This window comes from Macrotis lagotis, chromosome 1 (genome assembly GCF_037893015.1).
Source record: "Macrotis lagotis isolate mMagLag1 chromosome 1, bilby.v1.9.chrom.fasta, whole genome shotgun sequence".
NCBI classification, from domain to species: Eukaryota; Metazoa; Chordata; class Mammalia; order Peramelemorphia; family Peramelidae; genus Macrotis; species Macrotis lagotis.
In genome coordinates, this window is record NC_133658.1 from 494,776,044 (window position 1) to 494,798,081 (window position 22,038).

At 35.7% G+C, this 22,038-nt stretch overlaps 1 protein-coding gene across 6 annotated transcripts in view; it reads left to right on the forward strand.

Annotated features, from left to right (window-relative positions):
- Positions 1-416: 416 nt before the first annotated feature.
- Positions 417-22,038, forward strand: part of LCA5L (lebercilin LCA5 like) — an 81,157-nt gene continuing 59,535 nt past the window's right edge. The window contains exons 1-4 of one of the 6 annotated variants that reach the window (XM_074213852.1): positions 430-775; positions 1,447-1,598; positions 12,510-12,650; positions 13,833-14,164. In XM_074213852.1, the coding sequence (XP_074069953.1) occupies positions 13,843-14,164 (322 nt within the window). In that variant the 5' untranslated portion in view covers positions 430-775; positions 1,447-1,598; positions 12,510-12,650; positions 13,833-13,842. The other 5 variants (XM_074213856.1, XM_074213854.1, XM_074213851.1 and 2 more) reach the window with 5 other exon arrangements.

The following is a 22,038-nucleotide window of genomic DNA, read 5'->3' on the forward strand; positions in this document are numbered from 1 at the left end:
CATTAGCTATGGAATTCCTTGAGGGCAGGGGCTGTCTCACCATCCCCGGGGTCACAAAGTGTTTATGGACTGAGTCTGGGGGCTGGCCGGCCTTGGGGAGCCGTCGGGAGTGGGCGGATCCAGTCTCTGCTCTCTTGGGCTAGTTTCTGTTTGGGGGCTTCCACCCCACTGGCTTGCTGAAAGGAGGCCAGCTCCTCGCCTTCTACTCCGCCCTTACGCGATGGCGCCTGGTAGTGCCCCCGGGCGGGGCGGGCTGTGCCAGGAAGGGGGCCGGGCCGCCCTTGGCTCCCCGGCTGTGGGCCTGGTCGCGCGGGGGCGCCGTTCTGCCGGATTCCGAGCTCTAGGATTGCGGGGGCCGCCCGGCCCGGCCCGGGACCCCCCGGGGCCGCCCCTCCTTTGGGCCCCGAGCGGCCGGCGCGGCGCGCGCACGTGGGAGAAGGCGGAGGGCCGGTGCCGACGGCCCTCGGCGCCCGGGACGAGGCGGGGCGGCCGGTTAACGCGGGTTGTCGCGGGGCCTCCTTCTCTCTCTCGCCCGGAAGCCCCGGCGGGGGGGAGCCGCGAAGTGGCGCCCAAAGCGGGGACTCATTCCACAGCCTGGCAGGCGGGAGGGCGCCGGCCCGGCTGGGGCGGGGAAGGGAGAAGGGAGAAGAATGGGCCAAGCCCGCGTGCCCCGGAAGTCCTTCCTCGGCTTCCGGGAGGTCCCGCGCTTCGGCTCAATCTCCATGGTAACAGCAAACTGGAAACACTAGGGCTGCTGGAGCTGCGGGAACCGCAGGTAACGCCCCAAACTTGCCTCGGGGTTATGAAGGAGGGCGTCGCCTTCGGATGCGGGGGCCCGACCCCCCTCCCGCCCTGGGATCGTAAGACTGAGCCGGGAGGAGGGGGAGCCCATAATAATTTGTTTACTTTCACTTTATTTACAATAATCTTGTTGTGAAAGTAACTATAACCCGTCCTCCAAAAAAGATAAGCCTCGACCCCCTTCAAATTGATACGATTTAAGCACCGACGTGGCTTGGGCGCCTGAAACAGGAGCGGCCCGAGCCCGGAAAGCCCCGGCTCAGCCGCTTCTCGGGTGTCCCTGGGCAGAGCGTAGCATCTTGAAATCTGAGCCCCGAACATTACCCTTTTTAAATCCGATTCGGTTATTTCTTGCCTTATAATTTATTTCTGCTGAGAAATCATGAGTCGAATTTTCATCCCTTGAAACGGCCCGCCTTCTGCCCCCCCCAGCCTATCCTGATAACAGCGGTTTACAATTACATTTTTTTTAAGGTTTGCAAAACATTGCCTTCTTTGATCCTTATAAAAGAAAACAGAGGCTCAGAGAAAAGGACTTGCCCAAGATTCAAGCCCAAGTTATCCTTTCTATCTAACACCCACCCCAACTTTAGGAAAATTAGAATATACCCTTTTATGATACAACTACATGCATTTCTCTTGTAGTTTTCGCCATCAATGACTTGAGACCAGTTGCCATCTTACCGCTACAAAAAGTCATCATTTTTCTGAATTAATCTCGAAGCCTTGATCACTGTCAATTTTCACAGATGAAATGGCCAAAGTCTGACATGCAGTTTCCACAGCCGCAATGAGAGGTAGCCTTAAAAATAATGTGTCTCTTGAATAACTCATGAGCCTAATTTGGAACTTAATTTAGAATGGTAATTTATGAGGCTACTGATAATAGAACCACTTAGCACACTGCCTAATTAATAGGCTTAATAAATACTTGTGAGAGTGATTGACTTTTGTTCACTTTACATTCCTTCATCCAATAGTGACTTTTCATTTAACATGGTGTTACAGCTAAAAAAAAAATACAAGATTTGTACCAATATACCAGCAATCAACAGCATCAATGGAATAGCATCATTTTACTCACTATTATATGTAATTTGTTTTTTGCCTTTTCAGGCCAATTCAAAAGTATATTTTTCCTGAATCATATAGATTACCTGCCTTTACTGATAGATGTGTATATGTGTGTATTTATGGCTATACAAAATTAAACATACACAAACATATGCATCTATATGTGTATCTGTGTGTAGCAGTGCACCACTTTATAAAATAACAGCCAAGGGGAACAGCTAACACATGGTGTGACAGATTCAGAAATCCCCACTCACTAGAATGATGAGACAAATCTGTTGGGATGAAATTTAATAGGGATAAATGTCAAATAGCCAGCCAATAGAGAATGGGGGAGTTATGTCTAGAAGAATTTATATAAAGGATATCTTGGCATTTAAGTATACTATTAAGTTCAATTTAATTCAACAATGTGGCAAGACAGCCAAAAAACTCATTCAGTCTTAGTCTAAATTAAGAGACAAATAGTACCAAGAAAGAGGAAGTAGATAGTTCTGTTGTAGTCTTCCCCTAGTCAAACCATTTAGGTAGTGTTTTGTTCAGTTTTGGCCATCACATTTTTAAGGACCTTGTCAAATTTGATATCATGTTCTACAAAGATCAGTTGAAAGAATTAGGAAAATATAACTTTGAAAAGAGAAGGAAAGAGAGTGAACCTACTTGTAAGATTGGAATAAGGGCTCTCTTGAGTTCAAAGGATTAAAAAATTAAGAGGGAGTTAATTACCCATTTCACTTCCATCAGTCTACCTGCAGGTACCTTTCCAAACAAATGATTATTCCATAATCCTACATCCATATCCTGGAGGGAAAAAGAAATATACAAGGAGAAGGGAATAGCATTTTGCATAATATCTATATAGCAACACTTTACAAATATTATCTCATTTGCTCCTTACCACAACCATAAGATGTAGGTGCTTTCATTATTCTTCATTTTACAAATGAGGAAACTGAGGCAAGCAGGTGAAGTAATTTATAGCTATAGCTACTATGTTATATTTATAACTTAGAACTAGTAAGTATCTGAGGCTGGATCTGAGCTCATATCTTTCTAGGCATGAAGGTTTAGCCTTCAATCCACTGTATGCCACCCTTGTGACTTCTTTTGGCCCTAAAGTCAGAACCAAGAGCAATGGGTCAAATTGCAGAGAGACAGTACTAGTTACAATATAAGAAAAATCTTACATTGTTTAAATAAAGGAAAAAGAAAATTTTAAATTAATAGTGGGTTTTCTCTTGATTGAGATCTTCAAAAACATTGTATCAACATTTGTTGGGTCTATTATAAGTGAGATTGTTATGCAGGAATTTTTCTAAAGGGCCTCAGAAGTCTTTTCCAACTCTGAGATTCTGTGATTTAGAAATGGGATGAGAGAGTCAACAGACACTTCAAAATGAAGACTTATTTTCCCCAGTTAACATTTAAAGCTACTTTTCAATATTTCCTTTGGTAAGATTTTGAATTCCACATATTTTTATATCTTTATATAACTGAATAATCTAATATAGATTATGACTGTATATTCATGCTAAACATTTTCATCTTGATCATGTTGTGAAAAAAATTGGAACAAAAGGAAAATATAAGAAATAAAGAAATATAAAATTTTAAAAGTGAAGATAGTATGCTTTGGTCTTCATTCAAATTCCATAGTTTTTTCTCTGGATACGGATGGCATTTTCCATGTCAAGTCTTTTAGAATTGTCTTTGCTCATTGACCTGCTGAGAGAACTAACTCTATCACTGGTGATCATCACAGTGTTGCTGTTAATGTGTACAACATTCTCCTGGTTCTGCTCACTCAGCATCAATTCATGTAAGTCTTTCCAAGTTTTTCTGAAATCCACCTGCTCATGAGTTCCTATAGAACAGTAGTATTCCATCACATTCATTTACTACAATTAGTTTAGCTATTTCCCACTTGATAGGCATTCCCTCAATTTCCAGTTCTTCGCCACTATAAAAAGAGCTGCTATAAACATTTTTTGTACATGCGGATCTTTTCCCCTTTTTTTAATGATCTCATTGGGATAACAGACCTAGTAAATCAAAGGGTATGAACACTTTTATAAGCCTTTGGGCATAATTCCAAATCGTTCTCTAGAATGATTGGAACAGTTCACAGCTCCACCAACACTGTATTAGTGTTCAGTTTTCTCACATCCCCTCCTATATAAAATAATGATTTTTAAGTGACCTTTAATTTTAAAAGAGAATTTTAACTTATTCAATCCATTGTTGTTGATCCCAGAAATTTTCATTTTTGTGACTAATAAGTTCAAACTAAGATTCACAAATGGATCTACCTATATACATGCACAAGTATTGAATCTTAATATATTTATAAAATATCTGTACCTATACATATATATGTACAAATAGTATCTGACAGTATTTCATTACATATAGTATTTTTTTTCAGTTTTTTTGCAAGGCAAATGGAGTTAAGTGGCTTGCCCAAAGCCACACAGCTAGGTAATTATTAAGTGTCTGAGGTCCTATTTGAACTCAGGTACTCCTGACACCAGGGCAGGTGCTCTATCCACTGTGCCACCTAGCCACTCCTCATATAGTATTTCTTTTTAAGATTTTTTTTTTTTTGGCAAAGTGATGGGGTTAAGTGATTTGCCCAAGGCTACACAGCTAGGTAATTATTAAGTATCTGAGGCCAGATTTGAACTCAGGTCCTCCTGACTCCAGGGCCAGTGCTCTATTCACTGTACCACCTAGCCACCCCATTTCAAGATTCTTAATGGAAAAAGACTCACATTTTGATTCATGTTATAGTTATTCATATAATGTATGCCTTTGAAATTAGGAGATGGTGTTCCTATACAGGTTCATAGCCTATCATCTTTTGTAATGAAGATATCTCGATTTCAAAAGTATTTTGTTTGTTTTTTTTATTTGTAGAAAGCCAGCTTTGGAAAGAGAAAAACTGAGTTCAAGCACTGTCTTCCACACATGCTAGCTATATGAACACACTTAACTTCTCTATACTCTAGAGTATTTTCTAAGACTTCAAGTTGCAGATAAACTGCATTGGTTAGGAGGTTTTGCTGGAAGTTCCTTATCCCAATGAAAACTCAGTCTAGTCCCTGTCCCTATGAATTTTTAGGAACTAGGCAGGTTTTAAGCAAAGTCTACATAAGCAGACCCAGTGTGAAAAATTAATAACTTTTATTGTTAAATTTCTTAAATATAAATATCACTTCAGATACTCTGTAGTCAGTATCCACTGTAAATACCTCTAACCTAAAGGGCCTGAACTAAAATGCTGGCCATATGAATAAAGAGAATGAGATGAATCCAAGAGATGTTTTGGAGGTAAAAATGACTAGATTTGGGCTATTAACTATATATATATAGAAGAGGGTAGCAAGCAAGTCAAATTCTGCATCCTATCAAGAAGGATGAATATTGACAAAAGACTCATTTAGTTAATAGTAGTGACATCCTTGAAGAAAGCAGTTTCACTTTATTGATTTCTTAAATAGAAATATTACTTCAGACAACTTTGTGACTACTGACCCACAAAAAAGAAAAGGAAGTATCAACTGTGGATAGTTTTTTCCTAAGAATTTTGGCACTGAAAATAGGAAGATATGTAGTACTGTAGTTTGAATGGAATGATATAGCTTAATGAATTTGAAGGTTACAAAGGTGGAGAAAGGATAACTATGAGTCATTGTGCTAGAGAAGAATATGGGATCAAAAGGGTACATGTAAAGAAGTTGACCTTACTGAAAGAATCAATTTATCACCAGAGGTTAGAGTAAAGAAGGAAAAGATAGGGATGAAGTCAAACAGTTTTGAGATATAGAGAAGGTGGGGGTGAAGGGGAAGAAGGGACTTAAAGGGAAATGGTCTCAGCTAAGGGAATGGGAAGTAGAGTGATATGAGAAGGTGGGGAGAATGGAATAGGTTTGGAACAGCTTCTGTGGGGAGCAAGAGTAAAAGGAATACAAGTATCAGAAACAAAATTAAAATACAGGTCCTCTGACTCCAAAACCAGCTTTATTGCCAATGTACCAATGGCTCTGGAGCATCTAGAAAGAGGAAAATTATATTTAATATATTCTTCCTGTTAAGGCAAAGAAATTTGTAATATATGTTGGATAAATTTCCATTGAAATAGCTGTAATTTTCAAGTCCTTGCACTTAATGGTTTAAGTGTTAACTAATTGAGAAAAAATAATGTCATGTTTTATCAAAATAATTTTTTTTGTTGATTAAAGATATCTAAAACAAATGAGATTCTTTTAGGTAAATAAAACACATTAAACTTATTTTGTTTGGGAAACATCATTATGGTCATAATGGTCATGATAGTATGACAAAAGAATTTCTAAAGGATTAATCTGCTGAATTGGAGGTGTTTCACTTAACGATATTATAAGTATCTTCTACACTTAATTTGTAAAAGAAAATAGTAATCATATGGTTTCAATTATGGTTAATTTTTTTTTATCATCTTTTAAGTATCTAAACACTCTCCCAAGTTGGGTACTTTCACAATTTGGCATCTAAAGTTTGAAACCCTAGAGAATGGCAATTATCTCAGATTTGGTAATCCAGTGGGATTGTACTCTTACTTATGAACCTCTGTACTTTTCTTTGTCAGCCAGCTCCCAGCAAAAGTATTTGCAAAATAACCTTTCACCTCCCCCCCAAAAAAGAAACAAACAAAACTCGACTGTGGTTCACTGTCCAACAAATAAAGTATCTGTGGGAAAATAAATCTGTGGATAAAAGAAGTTTAAAATACAGTTGATAGGCAAAAATGTAAAGCAGTTCCCAAGGGAACTCAAATTTGTGTAACTGCAGCACCTGGAAGGCATTTTCTTCATCAAGGGGACCCAATATCTTAGGGACCCAATATCATGTCTAGCTCTCCAGGGTAAGCAGCTTACTCTGTTCCCTTCTGCCAGGGCTCATGCTCCTAGAAGCAGCTTTCTCCCTTTCTATCTGTGTCATTCTTCAATATATGACTCCTCTCTGCTAGATGCAAGTCGTACTGTGGAGGAGGGGAAAGGAAAACACTCCCTTCTCCCAGCCTAGAATAATTCCTTCTCAAAGGCCTTAGTCCATTCTTCACTCTTCTAAATCAAACTGAAAAAACCTCAACTCTAGGCCTACTCTTTTCACATAGACCAAAGGACAGGCTAATTCTCTCAATCATTAGTTGTTGTGTCTCTTTTATCCAATGTGCAGGACCCTATAATCATTTCAAATTAATTAAGGAATTTCTTCACACTTTATTATGGTAGTATAACAAATCTCCTTAATACCATCTTTATAAATTTATCTGTCTTCTAAAAATAAAACAATGAAGTTAATTAAGGTTCTATCAAAAATATAAAAATAAGGGGCAGCTAGGTGGTGCAGTGGATAGAGCACTGGTCCTGGAGTCAGGAGTACCTGAGTTCAAATTCAGACTCAGACACTTAATAATTACCTAGGTGTGTGGCCTTGGGCAAGCCACTTAACCCCATTGCCTTGCAAAAAAAAAAAAACTAAAAATATATATAAAAATAATATAATCAATTAAATATTCCTAACTAAAATAAAATGTTATATTAGCCAATTTAAATCAAATCTACTTTATGTAGGAACAATTTCTTTGTTTATACATGTTTAATTTTTGTCATTTAAATTCAAATCAATGAAAATCCAATACATTATCCCTGAATTCATTTATTCCCATTAGATATGTGGCATACTAATTTTAAAGGAAGAAATTTCTAAAATTTCTTTACATCATTAACTTATCTGAGTATCACAATAATTTTAAATGAACTTTTACATAAATCACAACTTTCAGAGATAGGATCTAATTCTAGTTCTTGCCTGACTCCAAATTCAGTGCTCTTTTGATTATACTAGAAATATTTAACATTTTCATTGTTTCTTTTGGCTTCCCATACATCACAGACTAGCAGTGGGTAATATAAACTTTTGTCTAATGCTTGAGTAAGGAAGGGAAAACTCAAGTCCTCTTAGACTTTGCCTTGTCAGAAATATTCTATTGATTACATTAACTGTTGAGAATTCATAGCTAATTTGAATTTTATTTTTAGAAAAGGCATTTTAAATTTGTAAAGAATGTATTAGAGAGTTTTCCTAAGCCAACCTTAATTGTGTTAAGAGATTCCTTTGAGAGAATTATAGGGTCTTGAATCGTTTTACATATATATATAAAATCAGATAAACCAATTAAACCAGTCTAACCAAATAAAGCTAGATTGCTTGTATTTCTTCCCTGAATTCCTGAATTTATCAAGTATTTATTAAGTACTTAACTTTGCCTGGTAATGGACTAAGACAAAAGCATACATTCTACTGAAGGAAACAATATGTATACACGTGGCATGTAATATATACATCTATAGCCACCCCTACTATTATTACTATTTTATTTTATTTTGGGTCTTTTTATTTTCCTTCTTTTTGGTTTTTGCAGGGCAGTGGGAATCGGGTGGCTTGCATGATTGTTGGGTCTACGGGGCTGGATGTGGGCTTGGGTGCTCAAGGCTCCAGGGCTGGTGCTTCATCCATTGCGCCACCTGGCCATACCTACAATTATTACTATTTTTGTATTTTAATTTTTTCTCTCCCCTTTACTTTATCGCTCAAGTAAGTCTATATTCATGAGGGGGAGGGGGTATTTTGCTTACTCTAAAACAAGAATATTTTATTAATGTATAAAAAAACATTTGTACAAAATGAGAATAAAAAAATAAAAATAAAGTTAAAATGAAACTGAAAAAAAAAAAGATGACTGGCAACTGACCCAGAAAGAATTGCCCATTCAGTAAACTTTGGAAAGGGGGGGGGATATATATATATATATATATGTATATATATATATATATATATATATATATATATACACACAGACCAAATAAAAGTAACTTTAGAGTAGGCATTTGTTCTTGGGAGAACCAGGAAAAAATGCCTTAACAAATCATGTTTGAGGGGCGGCTAGGTGGCGTAGTGGATAAAGCACCAGCCCTGAAGTCAGGAGTACCTGGATTCAAATCGGGTCTCAAACACTTAATAATTGGGCAAGCCACTTAACCCCGTTTGCCTTGCAAAAACCTAAAAAAAAAAAAAAAAAAAACAAATAAATAAATAAATCATGCTTGAGCTAAGTGCCAAAAGAAAACAGGGATTCAGGACACAAGTAAGTGGAGAGAGAGAATTTTAAGCATGAGGGAAAGTCAATGCAAAGGCATGGAAAAGGGAAGGGAAGCATCATGTATGAAGTTTGATTGACTGGACCATAGAATTCATGAAGAGAAAAGTGAGATTGAAAAGATAGGAAAGGGGTCGCTAGGTAGCCCAGTGAATAAAGCGCCGGCCATGGAGTCAGGAGTACCTGGGTTCAAATCTGGTCTCAAACACTTAATTTCCTAGCTGTGTGGCCTTGGGCAAGCCAATTAACCTCATTTGCCTTGCAAAAATCTAAAAAAAAAAAAAGGTAGGAAAGAGGCAGATTGTAAAGCACTTTAAATGCTAATTAAAGAAATTTATATTTGATCCTAGAGGTAATAGGGAGGCAGTGAAATTTATTGAGAAGGGGAATATAATGTTTAAACCTATGTTTTAGGAAAATCACTTTGACAGCTCTGTGGAAGATGAAGTGAGATGATGAAAGATGAGGGAAGGAAGACCAATGCAAGATTCCAAGCAATAAGTGATGAGGTCCTGAGCTAGGATAGTGGTTAAGGGAACAAATGATAAGAGAGATGTAGAAGTAGAAATATTAAGATTTGGTATTGGCATTGGATACATGAGTAAGATAATGGAATTGTAAAACTGGGTGTGAAGAAGAAAGGTAGTCCCTACAGAGTAATAGGGAAGTATACAAAAAAAAAAGTGGTGAATATTAGGTGTGGGAGGAATGAGTTCTTTTATACATATGTTGCTTTTTTTTAATGCATTTGAAATGGTACAGTTCATAGTTGATGTTTTGGTCGCAAGAGAGACTAGAGTTGAATCTGGGCAATATCTATGTAGACATGATAATTGAACCCAAAGGAGATGATGACCTCATCAAACATGAGTATAGATAAGGTAGAGGGAAAAAAGAGGACAGAGCCTGAAGATGCAGCCATAATTAGTAGTTAAATTGGGGGCAGCTAGGTGGCACAGTGAATAAAGCACTGGTCCTGGAGTCGGGAGTACCTGAGTTCAAATCCGGCCTCAGACACTTAATAATTATCTAGCTGTGTGGCCTTGGGCAAGCCACTTAACCCCATGGCCTTGCAAAAAAAAAAAAACCCCTAAAAAAAGTAGTTAAATTATAGATAATGATTCAAAGGAGCCATCACACTAGTAAGAAGAAAAGAGATGAGAGCACTTCATGAAAACAGAGAAGAGAGTATATAGAAAGAGTAGATGGTCAGCAGTGTCAAATCAAAAAAAAAGGATAAAGAAAAGGTTATTAGATTTTGGCAGTTAAGAGATCTTTGGTAACTTTGAAAAGAGCAGTTTCAACTGAATAATGAGGTTCAAAAACAGATTGTAAAGAAATTAAAAAGAGAATATGAGGGGAGAAAAAGTGAAGATAATTAATGTAGATGGCTTTCTCAAAGAGTTAGCCTGGGAAGGAGAATGGCATGATGGCCAGTGAAAATGGTAGTAATCAAGGTGTGTGTGTGTGTGTGTGTGTGTGTGTGTGTGTGTGTGTGTGTGTGTGTGAAGGGATTTTGGAACTGAGAATTAGAGAGCCCCAGAACTTTTAAAGTTTTTGGTCAAGTAGATCCTACTGTATTAAAATACTAATTCTACTATTGCTTAGCCTCTGGAGATTGAAATTGAAAGCCCAAATCCCTTCCATTCATTATAAGTTAGAATGATGTCCCCCAAGGAGACCCACTAAGATCTAAGAAAAGATGAAGACTTCAGCCCTTTATAAATTTCATTTATTTAAGGCCATGGGTTTAAGTGACTTGCCCACGTTCTCACAACTAGGTAACTATGAAGTGTCTGAGACTGGATTTGAACTCTAGTCCTCCTAAACTCCAGGACTGGTGCCACCACCATTGTGCCACCGAGCAAAGACTATCATACTAGGGAAGAGAAAGGCTTTCTAGGCAAGAAGCTGGAAAAAGAAAAGAAAGGCCATTTCATAAAAGAAAAAAGCTGAGAATATTTGTTGTTTTTTCCCCCAGAGAGGGTGATGCTGGTCCTATGACTATGACATGGGTGGCCACTTTTCTAAAATTGCTATTTAGAAAAATCCTTTAATTGACTTTAATTGGGTGGGCAAGAATTTTAGCTGAAGTCAGAAGCTGGAAGCTATTGCTATTGAGAGTTTAACAAAATGGCAAACTGAGACAGATCTCTGCACAAGATTACATTTATTAGCATGTTATCTGTCAATAAATGGATCCATTGTTTGCCTCCAGTAATACCAAAGACTCCAACCAAGGAGACAGTTTCCCTTATAAAGAATTTGGGGGGAGTACAGAACAAAGAACAGAATAGAAGTTTAATGTGATTAATTGTACAGAGCTGACATGTAGGAAACAACATGATTAGTTAGAAGTTTGGTAATAGGAGCTAGCAATGAACCTCCTTCTCTTGTGAGACTAAAAAATGCTCTTAGTTTGAGCCCAGACAAAAGATAGTGGCCCAGACTTTTGAATAGCAAACCAGACATCCTTGAAGGATACTTTATGGCATAAAATTTATAAGTCCCAAATTCTCTTTCTGTTCATGTACATTCTCCAAAGTAAGTTAAATTCCTTGAGGCAAAAAAGCTGAATTTTTAAACTTAACCCAATACAGACCATCTAAATTCCAAACCATTAGAAAGAAAGAAAGAAAAAGCTAGATTTAAGCAGTTAAAAAACAAAATCAATTACTTATAAATATAATAAAAAAAGAAAATTATACCGGATCAATTTTAATCTCCATGCAGAAATAAGTTCTTTAGCCATTTGCCAAATGAGACTGTGTCTTACAATGACGAGTAGAGACTGCTCATCTAATAAAACACAATTATGCATTCAGCATACTTCTGAACAAAATCAAGCAAAACAGAATTCAGGAAAGTCTTTCCCTCTGGTGGAGGCCAGTAAGAAGAAAGCCCAGGAAAAGCAGCATCACAGTATTTTAGAAAAGTAGTCCTTTAGCAGCAGAGAAGAGAGTTTTCCCCCACTCTACCAATCCACCCTGGCTACACATTCCCTACATGTTGGCTTCACCATGTATTCTCCATGTGTGTACTCTTCACATGTGCGTACTCTTCACCTGTGCTAATAACATGTCTTCTCTTACTCTTATGGTGTGTGTATTAGTAGAAAAGTTTATCCCAAGTTTATGGGAAAAGTTTAACTGCTACTTTTTTTATAATATCATTTTATTAAATATCTTTCCTTCTAATTGTGCTCTCCAGTAATTATTAAAGGTAAACATATTAGTGAGGGCTTGTGAGCTATAGTTTTAGTCAAAGTAACCTTGAACCTGGGATAGATTTATCAAGGAGATCTGCCCTGGAAGTGGGACTTAGGAGAGGGGTTAGTTGCTCCTAAACTTTTATACATGATGCAAATTATTCATTTTCCAAATTTTCTTGCCTAACTGCCTTTCTTGTTTTTTGTTATTATTGTTTTTCCCAGGTTGCTTTTCCTATATTTATTTGGTATGTAGAATTCATATTCATTGTAGTAAGCTTAAACAAAACAAAAAGGGAGACCAATTTTCTAAATATTTGGTGAAGCAAAAGTTATTCAATTGTAATACAAGATAATCATCTACAGGTGAAAGTCTACTTTTGACTATAGTTAAAAATAAATATATTGCTTAGTTTGGGGGCTAAACCAAATAGAAATGATATTTGAGTTCTTCTTTTGTGTCTTCTGTCATGATTTTTCCTTTTTATTAATATGTTAAATGTTCACTAAAAATAACCTCTAATTCTTTCTTTGAGGTCTTGCTGCACTCATTGTGATAAAGTTTCTCTGAAACTTAGCAATTAAACACATAAGTATAGTCCAAATGAATTTGTATCTTACCAGATTTCAGTTAATTGCATATTGATTGTAGTAAGGTTTCTGTGTATGGATCAAAAAGATTCAATGTGACCTGAAACCTTGGAAATCACATGTTGGAAATTGGCAATAATTACCATCAGGCTTGATTTATTGTTTTGTCAATTGTTTATCAAGAAAGTATTGATAATAGATTAAAAGTGTACTGTATGTAGATTTTTTTTTTGGAGAGCCAGTTAGTAAATATTTTCAAATTGGATTTAGAAATGATAGAGAACTTAAAATTCATCCTATCCAACCCCATCCTTTTACAGATGAGAAAATTTGAGAACTAGAGGGTCAAAATCAAACAAGTAGTCAATTGAAAATCCAAGTATTCAATCTTACGTTCCATGATTACAAATCCAGTGTACTCCACTCTATCACATTGCCTCATTTCATGGCTAAATATCAGTTACTGGCTATTTTCTGCAGGAAAAAAAATAATTAGTAAATTCATTCATTCATTTATTCTTTTATACTTTTGTTCTTAAAACATCCTAAGAAACTTATTTTACCTTACCAATCAAAATCCATATGTGCATATATATCTTACAACTCCAGAAGTATTTCTAAATTTTATATTGTTTTAGTTAAAACTCAATAAATAAACATTTTCATTTGATTTCTCTAAACCAGACAAAAAGACCTACTGTATTTATATGATTAGCCTTGAAAAGAGAGCAATGTTCACAAGATAGTTTCTTAAAAAGCTTAACATTTTATGAATGGTAGTAGAACAACAAAAGTAAATTTAAATCTTTTTTTTTCTAAGAAAGTATGATTAAAATGTGTTGTATGTTGCCCCTTTTCCTTCAAATTGTCTAATTATTATGGGGAAGGTAATGATATAGGAAAGCACAGATAAACTTTTATGATTAAAAAATGACCAAATATCTTTACTTCTACTAGGTTACTTACTATGGCTTTGATTGATGCAACAAAAACAAATGTAGATGATCATTTCCTTCATGCAATATTGGAAGACAGTAGTAAGCCTGCAGAATGCAATAGAAGTCTAGGCACTGGTGATTTTTCCAGGAACAGTAACAACAGCATTGGAAGCATTGATTATAGTAGAACCCAAAGTAGAAACTTTAGTTCTCATTGTGATTATTCTGAAGATTTTATCTCTGAATATTCTGAAATGCCTTGTAATGACAATTGTTTAGAGCTATTTGAGACAAAAGTAAAGAAGGAAGAAAAAAAAAAGAAAAATGTTTGTAAAGTATCCCAACATAAAGGTAAGAAGATTAGACTAATAGACTAGATTGAATAAAAATAGACAAAATTTCTGACCTTTGTAGGATATGTAATACTTTCATATTTGTTTTCATAGTAGTAATAATAACTATATTAGCTAACATTTATGTAGCACCTTTTATGTGCCACATAATGTACTTTTATTCATTTTTTCATGTTGTAGCATGGACATACTATATATATATATATAAAACACTATTATTGGACAGCATTGCCCCATCAACACACACACATACACACGTACACACGTACACACGTACACACACACACACAAACACACACACACAGTCACTCACTGCCTTTTTTTAAGAGCTAGGGAATAAAATGGTTATCTATAAGATAAAGCTGAGAGCAGAAATTCAAATTTAATGCTTTCATATTTTTGTGCTTTGTACAATATTTTTCTATATTTTAACAGTATTACAGAACAGTATTATGCATTCCCCTTAACCCTCCCCCTCAAATTTTTTAGGAGTTAGGGAATAAAGTAGTTGACCTCTGTTCAGTACTGAAGTGATAGCAGAAAGTGTCAGAATTAAAAAGTCAAATCCTTAGTTCCATTGGGTTATCCTTCTGAATCTATTGCTAAGAAAGGGCGGCTAGGTGGTGAAGTGGATAGAACACTGGCCCTGGAGTCAGGAGGACTTGAGTTCAAAACTGGCCTCAAACACTTAGTAATTACCTAGCTGTGTGACCTTGGGCAAGTCACTTAACCCCATTGCCTTGCAAAAATTTTTTTAAAAAAAGGTTTAAATCTATTGGTCCTTGTTGCCCTGACAACAACTTGACCTTGTTTCATACTTTTATAATGTTCAAAATTCAAGCTGAATAACTTATATGGTTCTCCCTTCCTATTTACGCCAATTGTAGAGTGACATACCAAAGAAAAAGGGGATCATCAGCAGCCTGATTATCAAAAACTTTTATTAGGATTAATTAGGGTAATTGAGGAAGTTTACTTACAAGAGGCCAGTTGTCCTGCGTGGCAACAGGAAAAAGTAATATCGTGGATCTCTGCACCAACTCTAGGTCAGGTAACCTAAATCTGTTTAGAGATGCTTTTTGGATGAAGAGGATTTAAGAAATAAATGCATTCAATCTTTTATTATCAATCCTTTTGCTATAGAAAGTTATTTTTGCTCACTGAGATGGTTATACCCTGATATCACCATAATTGTACCATTTCTAGTTCATGAGCTCTAAAATTCCCTTAACTGATCATAATCTGTTATTATTCTCTATGTTGCTCTGCCTTATATCCCCTAACCTTATTCTTAGTTCACACTGTGATTTCTGATCCTTCCACCCTTAATTTTCCCTCAGACCATTGTGGTAGGAACATATTCTGCTTCCTCCTCTTTCCTATTCCTAGGAATGTCTAGCACTTTTATATTGCTGTCTCTGAATCTCCAGAGCACTCTGCTGCCTGTACTTTCCTCTCTTCATCATCTCAACCCTTGCTGAACCAGTTCAATTCTTCACTGTCTTCTTTTGAGTTCTTAACTGCCTTATTATCAGTCTTGCCCTACAAAGTCTCATCCTTGAATTACTCTCATATTATCATTGTTTCTACATACCAGTGGCTAAGTAAAACTGAGGAAATCATAATGTTATGCTGAGTGATCACTGAAATTGATGCTAGATAATCTCAACTGGACCCTCACTGAAACAAAGCAGTTCTTTTTTACATTTCCCATATATATATATATATATTCACTATCACACTCATCATTATGGCTTTTCCAAACCTATTCATCCCTCATACCTCCAATGGATGACCCTCCTCCCAAATAGAAACATTCCTTCTGTCTCCTATTTGGCCCATCTCACATGCAAAGGATGCCCTTCTCTTTGCCAAGGTAAAACCATATAAGTGGTTTAAGTGGTCCCATTCCATCTTCTCCAGCAGATTGTCCCCTCTATCATTCTCAAGCTTTTATTTTATCATCAATCTTTCCGTTTACTCTCTGCTTTTCTTTTGCCTATAAACAAGTTCCCATCTTCCCCCATGCTCAAAAAATCCTCCCTAGGTCCTTCTGTCTAAATTGCCAAACATCTCAACGCCCTTCTATAACCAAATTCCTTGAGAAGACCTTCTACAATCTAAATCTCTTATTTCCTCTTACTCTCTAGAGTTGGCATTATTCAACTAAATCTACCATCTCCAAAGTTGCCAAAGATACCTTGATTAAACCAAATCTAGGCTTTTTCTCATTCCTCAGTCTTCTTGACCTCTCTGCAGCCTTTTACTTTGATAGTCTCCCTCCTCTTGATATTGCCTTCTCTTAGATTTTTATTTTACTACTCTCCCCTCTCCCCTAGTTCTACTACATGTGTAACTGTTCTTTCTGTCTCCTTTGCTGAATCTTCCTTTAAAGTTTCACTCCATAGGTTTCCCCCAAGATTCTGTCCTGAACCCTCATTTATTCTCCCTCTTCTATTTAACTTGGTCTCATCAGCTCCCATGATTTCAGTTATCTGCTTTCTCTGTGGAAATGATTCTGAGATCTATTTGTACAGCTCTAAACTCTCTCTTGATCTCAGTTGTCTATTATGTATTTCAAACTGAAGTTTAAGACAGGTCCTTTAGATATCTTAAACTCAGTATTTTCAAACTGAATTTATCTTTTTTTTCCCCAAAACCTTCCCCTCTAACTAACTTGACTATTACTGTTGAGGGTATCACCATCCTTTCAAATCATCCAGTCTCCCATCTAGGTATTATCCTTGACCCCTCATTCTCTCATTCCCATATACAATTAGTTACCAAGTCTTTACATCTGATCATTATATGTGCTCCTCTCTCCTCTTAACACTACCACCACCATGATGTGTAAGTTCTTATGTTCTCACACACACTAGCCTCCTGGCTAATCTCCCTTCCTTGTAACTATCCACCCCAATCCATCCTTCACTCAAGCTGTCAAATTGATCAAGTTAAGTGACACAGTGAATAGAGCACTGACCCTGAAGTCAATTCAACCTCAAATATTTGCTACTTCCTTAGTTGTGTGACTTTGGATAAATCACTTAAAGCCTTTGCCTCACCCAAAGAAAACAAAAAACATGCAAGTTTATCCATCTCACAAATAACCAACACCATCTAATAAACTCCAATGGCTCCCTAAGACCTCCCACCTGCAAATATAAAATCCTATGTGTTTGACTTCTTAACTTACTCCCCTCCATATATTTTTACAATGCAGTAACATTGTTCCTTGAACTATCCATTCCTTAAACAAGAAAGTACAATTCTTGCATTTTCTTGCATCCATGCATTTTCACTGGCTGTTTCCTGGCTTTTGAACTCTTATTTCTTTACTTTCTGGATTTTCTTTCAATAACCATCCTTGCCTGATCCTCTTTAATCTTAGTACCTTTCTTCTAGGGGATGACTCCAATTTATGCTGACTGTATCTTGTTTGTCCAAGTTATTTGTATGGCATCTCATCTATAATACTGTGAACTCCTTGAGAATAGAGATTATTGGGTTTTTGGGTTTTTTCCTTTTGTATATTCAGCATTTAGCACATGGCCTAGTACATCATAGATACTTCATAAATGTTGATATGGGATCAGGGAGAGGAAAGGAGAGGGAAGGAAAGGGAGATAAAGAAGGATCAAGGGAGGAAGGAAGAAATGGATGAAGAAAGGGAGGAAAAGAAGGAGGAAAAAAGATTATTTGGAATATATTTTCCCATAGATAATAATGGTAAACATATTTCTTCAACTTGCTAATAGTTTTCTTTATACTTTTGTTCCTATTGTTGTATATTCTGGAAATCTATAAGGGGTTGTTTGAGAAACCAATTTGATGTGTTTATAAGAAGATGAGCCTCTATTTTGGATTTTGAATGTGGAGATACCCCTTGACACGTGGTTAAAAAGAATGAAAATATTTCCTTAAATATCAGCAATTGAGAATAAATTGATCCTGACTGTTGTGGATTAGAACCACCCATTTGTTGTGGGTTAGGTATTTTTACTTTTTAAAAAATAGTTTTATCAGAGGGCATAGCAGGAGAAAGCAGGGAGCTCTCTCAAATTACCTCTTACAAATAACTTTAAAATAATGCTTCAAAATGAATTCTAGAGTGGCAGAATTCATAAAAGGATGGGGTAAAACAACTTTCCATCCCAAAAGCAAGGTAAAAGTTCAGTAGAAAAGATCTATAGCACCAGGATGAGAGTGGAGTGCACTCCAACACCCCAGCAGCACAGTAACAGGCTTCAGCAAGCTTTACACCAGATTGTGGGATAACTGAATTGGCAAGAGTGAATTCCAGAGCTCTTAGCCCAGATAGTAAGTCATCTAGTCAAGAAAGAATTTATAGGGGTCCTTTTGCTGGCACCGGGTGGAAAACTCTGTTGCATTGCCCTTACACAATCCAGAGTAATGAAGGATACCAGACATCAAAGCTTGTGACTGCAGGGGAAAAGGGATCCTGGTCACAGTTCCAGGGTAGGAAAAGCTATGTGATTGTTTATATATCAGAACACAATCCAAGAGAGTAGTAAATACACCTTTCCTTAGATTGAACCACCTTGGAAGCACTGAAAACTTACAGAGAAGCCTCAAAAAAAAAAAAATATGATTTAGTCTCAGGCATCCCCAAAAAATTCCTAGAAGAGCTCAAAAAGGAGTTTACAAATGAAATAAGATAGGTAAAGGAAAAAAATCAGAAGAAAATGACAGTGATACAAGAAAATCATGAAAAAAGTCAATGGCTTGATAAAGGGAGCACAAAAAAATACTAAAGAAAATGATACCTTAAAAAAACAGAATAGGTCAAATGATAAAAAGACACAAAAAAATTCACTGAGGTAAAGAACTCCTTAATAAGTAGAATTAGCCAAATGGAAAAGCCAGTACAAAAGCTCTTTGAAGAAAATAATTCCATAAAAATGAAAATTGGACAAGTAGAAATGAATAATTCTATTTGACCTCAAGAAGCAATAAATAATGAAATAATTAAAATAATTAAAAATAATGAAATAATGAAAAAATAGAAGAAAATGTGAAATATTTCATAGCAAAAACAACTGATCTGTAAAATTTATCTAGGAGAATTAATTTGAGAATTATTGAACTACCTGAAATTCATGATAAAAAAACAAAGTAGACTATCAATGAAATAAAAAAACCATTGTGTTCATCCTATCAAAGCAAAACAAACATTTAAAAATTGAAAAAGAATAAGCAAGAAGCTTCTTGTTGAAAGTAGCCATAAACAATAAAAAAATATTAACTAAACCACATGTAACACAATAGTAACAGGAGACTTCAATACCCCTCTCTATTTCTGGATAAGTCTAATAAAGACAATAAATACAAATTGCTGGAGAAAACAGAACTAAAAGACATATGACATCTTTTAAATGGACCTGTAAAAGAATATATTCTCAGTGCCATATGAAACTTTTACAAAAATTGACCACATATTAGGTCACAGAGATATTGCAAACAACAGTTTTAAAAAAAGTAGAAATAGTTAAATATCCTTTAAGGATTATAATGTACACAAGTTACTGGTTCAAGGAATGCAAATAAAAACAGACCCAAATGGAAACTTAACAATGAAATCTTAAAAGACGATTTTGCAAAAGAACTAATCATAGAAATAATTAATTATATGAAAGAATATGATAATGTTGGAATAACATATCAAATGTCTGAGATGCACTTAAAGCAGTTCTCATAGGAAAAAAATTTGCCTACAAATAAACTTTAATAAAAGAGACTGATGAACTGAAAATACATTTTTAAAGCTTAGGAAACCAACAAATACACAAATTTAGAATAAGCACCAAATAAGGAGGAGATACCAAAAATTAGAGCAAAAAAAAAAATAAACTGGAAACTAAAAAGCCCTAGAAATGATCAATAAAGCAAAGAACTAAAGAATAACAAAAGATTGTTATTCTGTTTTTTTAAAATAGGGCAGAAAATCAAAACAAAAAAAAGCAAATAAGTTAAAATCACAATTCAGAAGAAATATAATGAATAATAAGAATGTTATCCACAATTACATACCAGACAGATTTTAAGGAACCTAATCCCAAAAAAGGAAATGCTAAAGAAATAAACTCCTGGTCCTAACAGATAACATAGAACAATTCTATCAAACTTTTAAAGAACAATTAGTATCTGTACCTCACAAATTATTCATAAAAATTGAGATAGAAAGCACACAAAATATAGCCCTTAAATCTAAGCCAGGTAATGATAAAATGCAAAAGAAAAACTTTAGGGCAATATTATGAATACAAAAATTTTAAACAAAAGTACTATAGAACTCCAGCAATTTATCTAAGAGTTCATTATGAATAAGTTAGATTTATACCAAGGATTCAAAAATGGTTCAACTTCAGGAAAGCAGTTGACATCACATTAAAAGCCTAAGCTTCCAAAATCACATAATTATCTCAATAAGCTGCAGAAAAAGCCTTTGGCAAAGCCTGACACTCAGATTTTAAAAAAATATGAAATATAAACATAAGTCCTCTTTTAATATACTAAAAAGCATTTATTTAAAACCAAAAGCAAGTATCCCATACAATGATACATTAAAACATTTTCCAATAAATATAGAAAGCAAGGATACCCACTTTTCTCACTACTATTTAATACAATTCTAGAAATTTTAGCAGTAATACAAGAGAAAGAAATTAAAGACATCCAGGTTAAACTATCTGTTTGATGATGATAGAAACATATACTTGGAAAATCCTAGGTAACCAGCAAGAATACCAATCAAGATAATAGCTTCAGAAAAATTGCAGACTACAAAACGCTCAAATTAACTGCATTTCTATATAAAAATAACAAAATCTATGAATTAAAAATAGAAAAAGAATACCCATGCCAAATAACTACAAATTTCATAAAAATATCTGGGGATCTAACAAAGTACACAAAAGATTTATATAGATTTGGTTACAAAGTGCTTTTTTTGCCTTTTTTTTTGGCAAGACAACAGGGGTTTTAGTAACTTACCCAAGGTCAGAAAGCTAGGTAATTATTAAATGCCTGAGGTCTATTTTTGAACTGAAGTCCTCCTGACTCTAGCTGCTCCTGCCTCTACAAAGTGTTCTCTAAAAACTTAAATGACTGGAGGAATATTCCATGTTCATGGTTATAAATACCAATATAATAAAAACTGGCAATACTACTAAAGTTAATTAACACTTTTAATGTTATATCAATCAAATTATCTAGAGAATTTGATAAAATAACAAAATTCATTGGAAAAAATAATCAAGAGAAATGATGAAAAGAGGCAGGGGCAAAGTGGGAATAGAACTTCTGGACCTAAAACTATATATCAAGCAGCAGTCATCTTGTATTGATTAGAAAATTCAGGGGTAAATCAATGGAACAAACTAATCTTGGGAGAATCAGAAACAGCAGAACTTCATAAATATGTTTCAGGTCCTATGCTAAGTGCTGGGGATACAAAAAGAGATAAAAGATAGTCCATGCCCCCAAGGAAAGACAATAAAAATAAACATATAGGATTAAGAGGGAAGAATTAATAGAGGGAAAACAATGGAATTAAGAGGGTTTGGGGATAGGCAAGAAGATTGGAAAGATAGAAGGGAGTTATTATGTTGAATGCCCAATAAAGAATTTTGTATTTTTTCCAAGAAAAGATATGAAGCTTAGTGAGGAGTGACACTTAAATCAGACCTCTGCTTTAGGAAAATCATTTTCATGACTAAATAGAGGATGGATTGAAATGGGGAGGGACTTGAGGCAGACAGGCCCACCAACAGAAAACTGCCAAAATCAGGATATGGAGTGATGAGGGTCTGCACTTGGTGATGGCAAGTGTCAGAGCATAGAAGTCATATT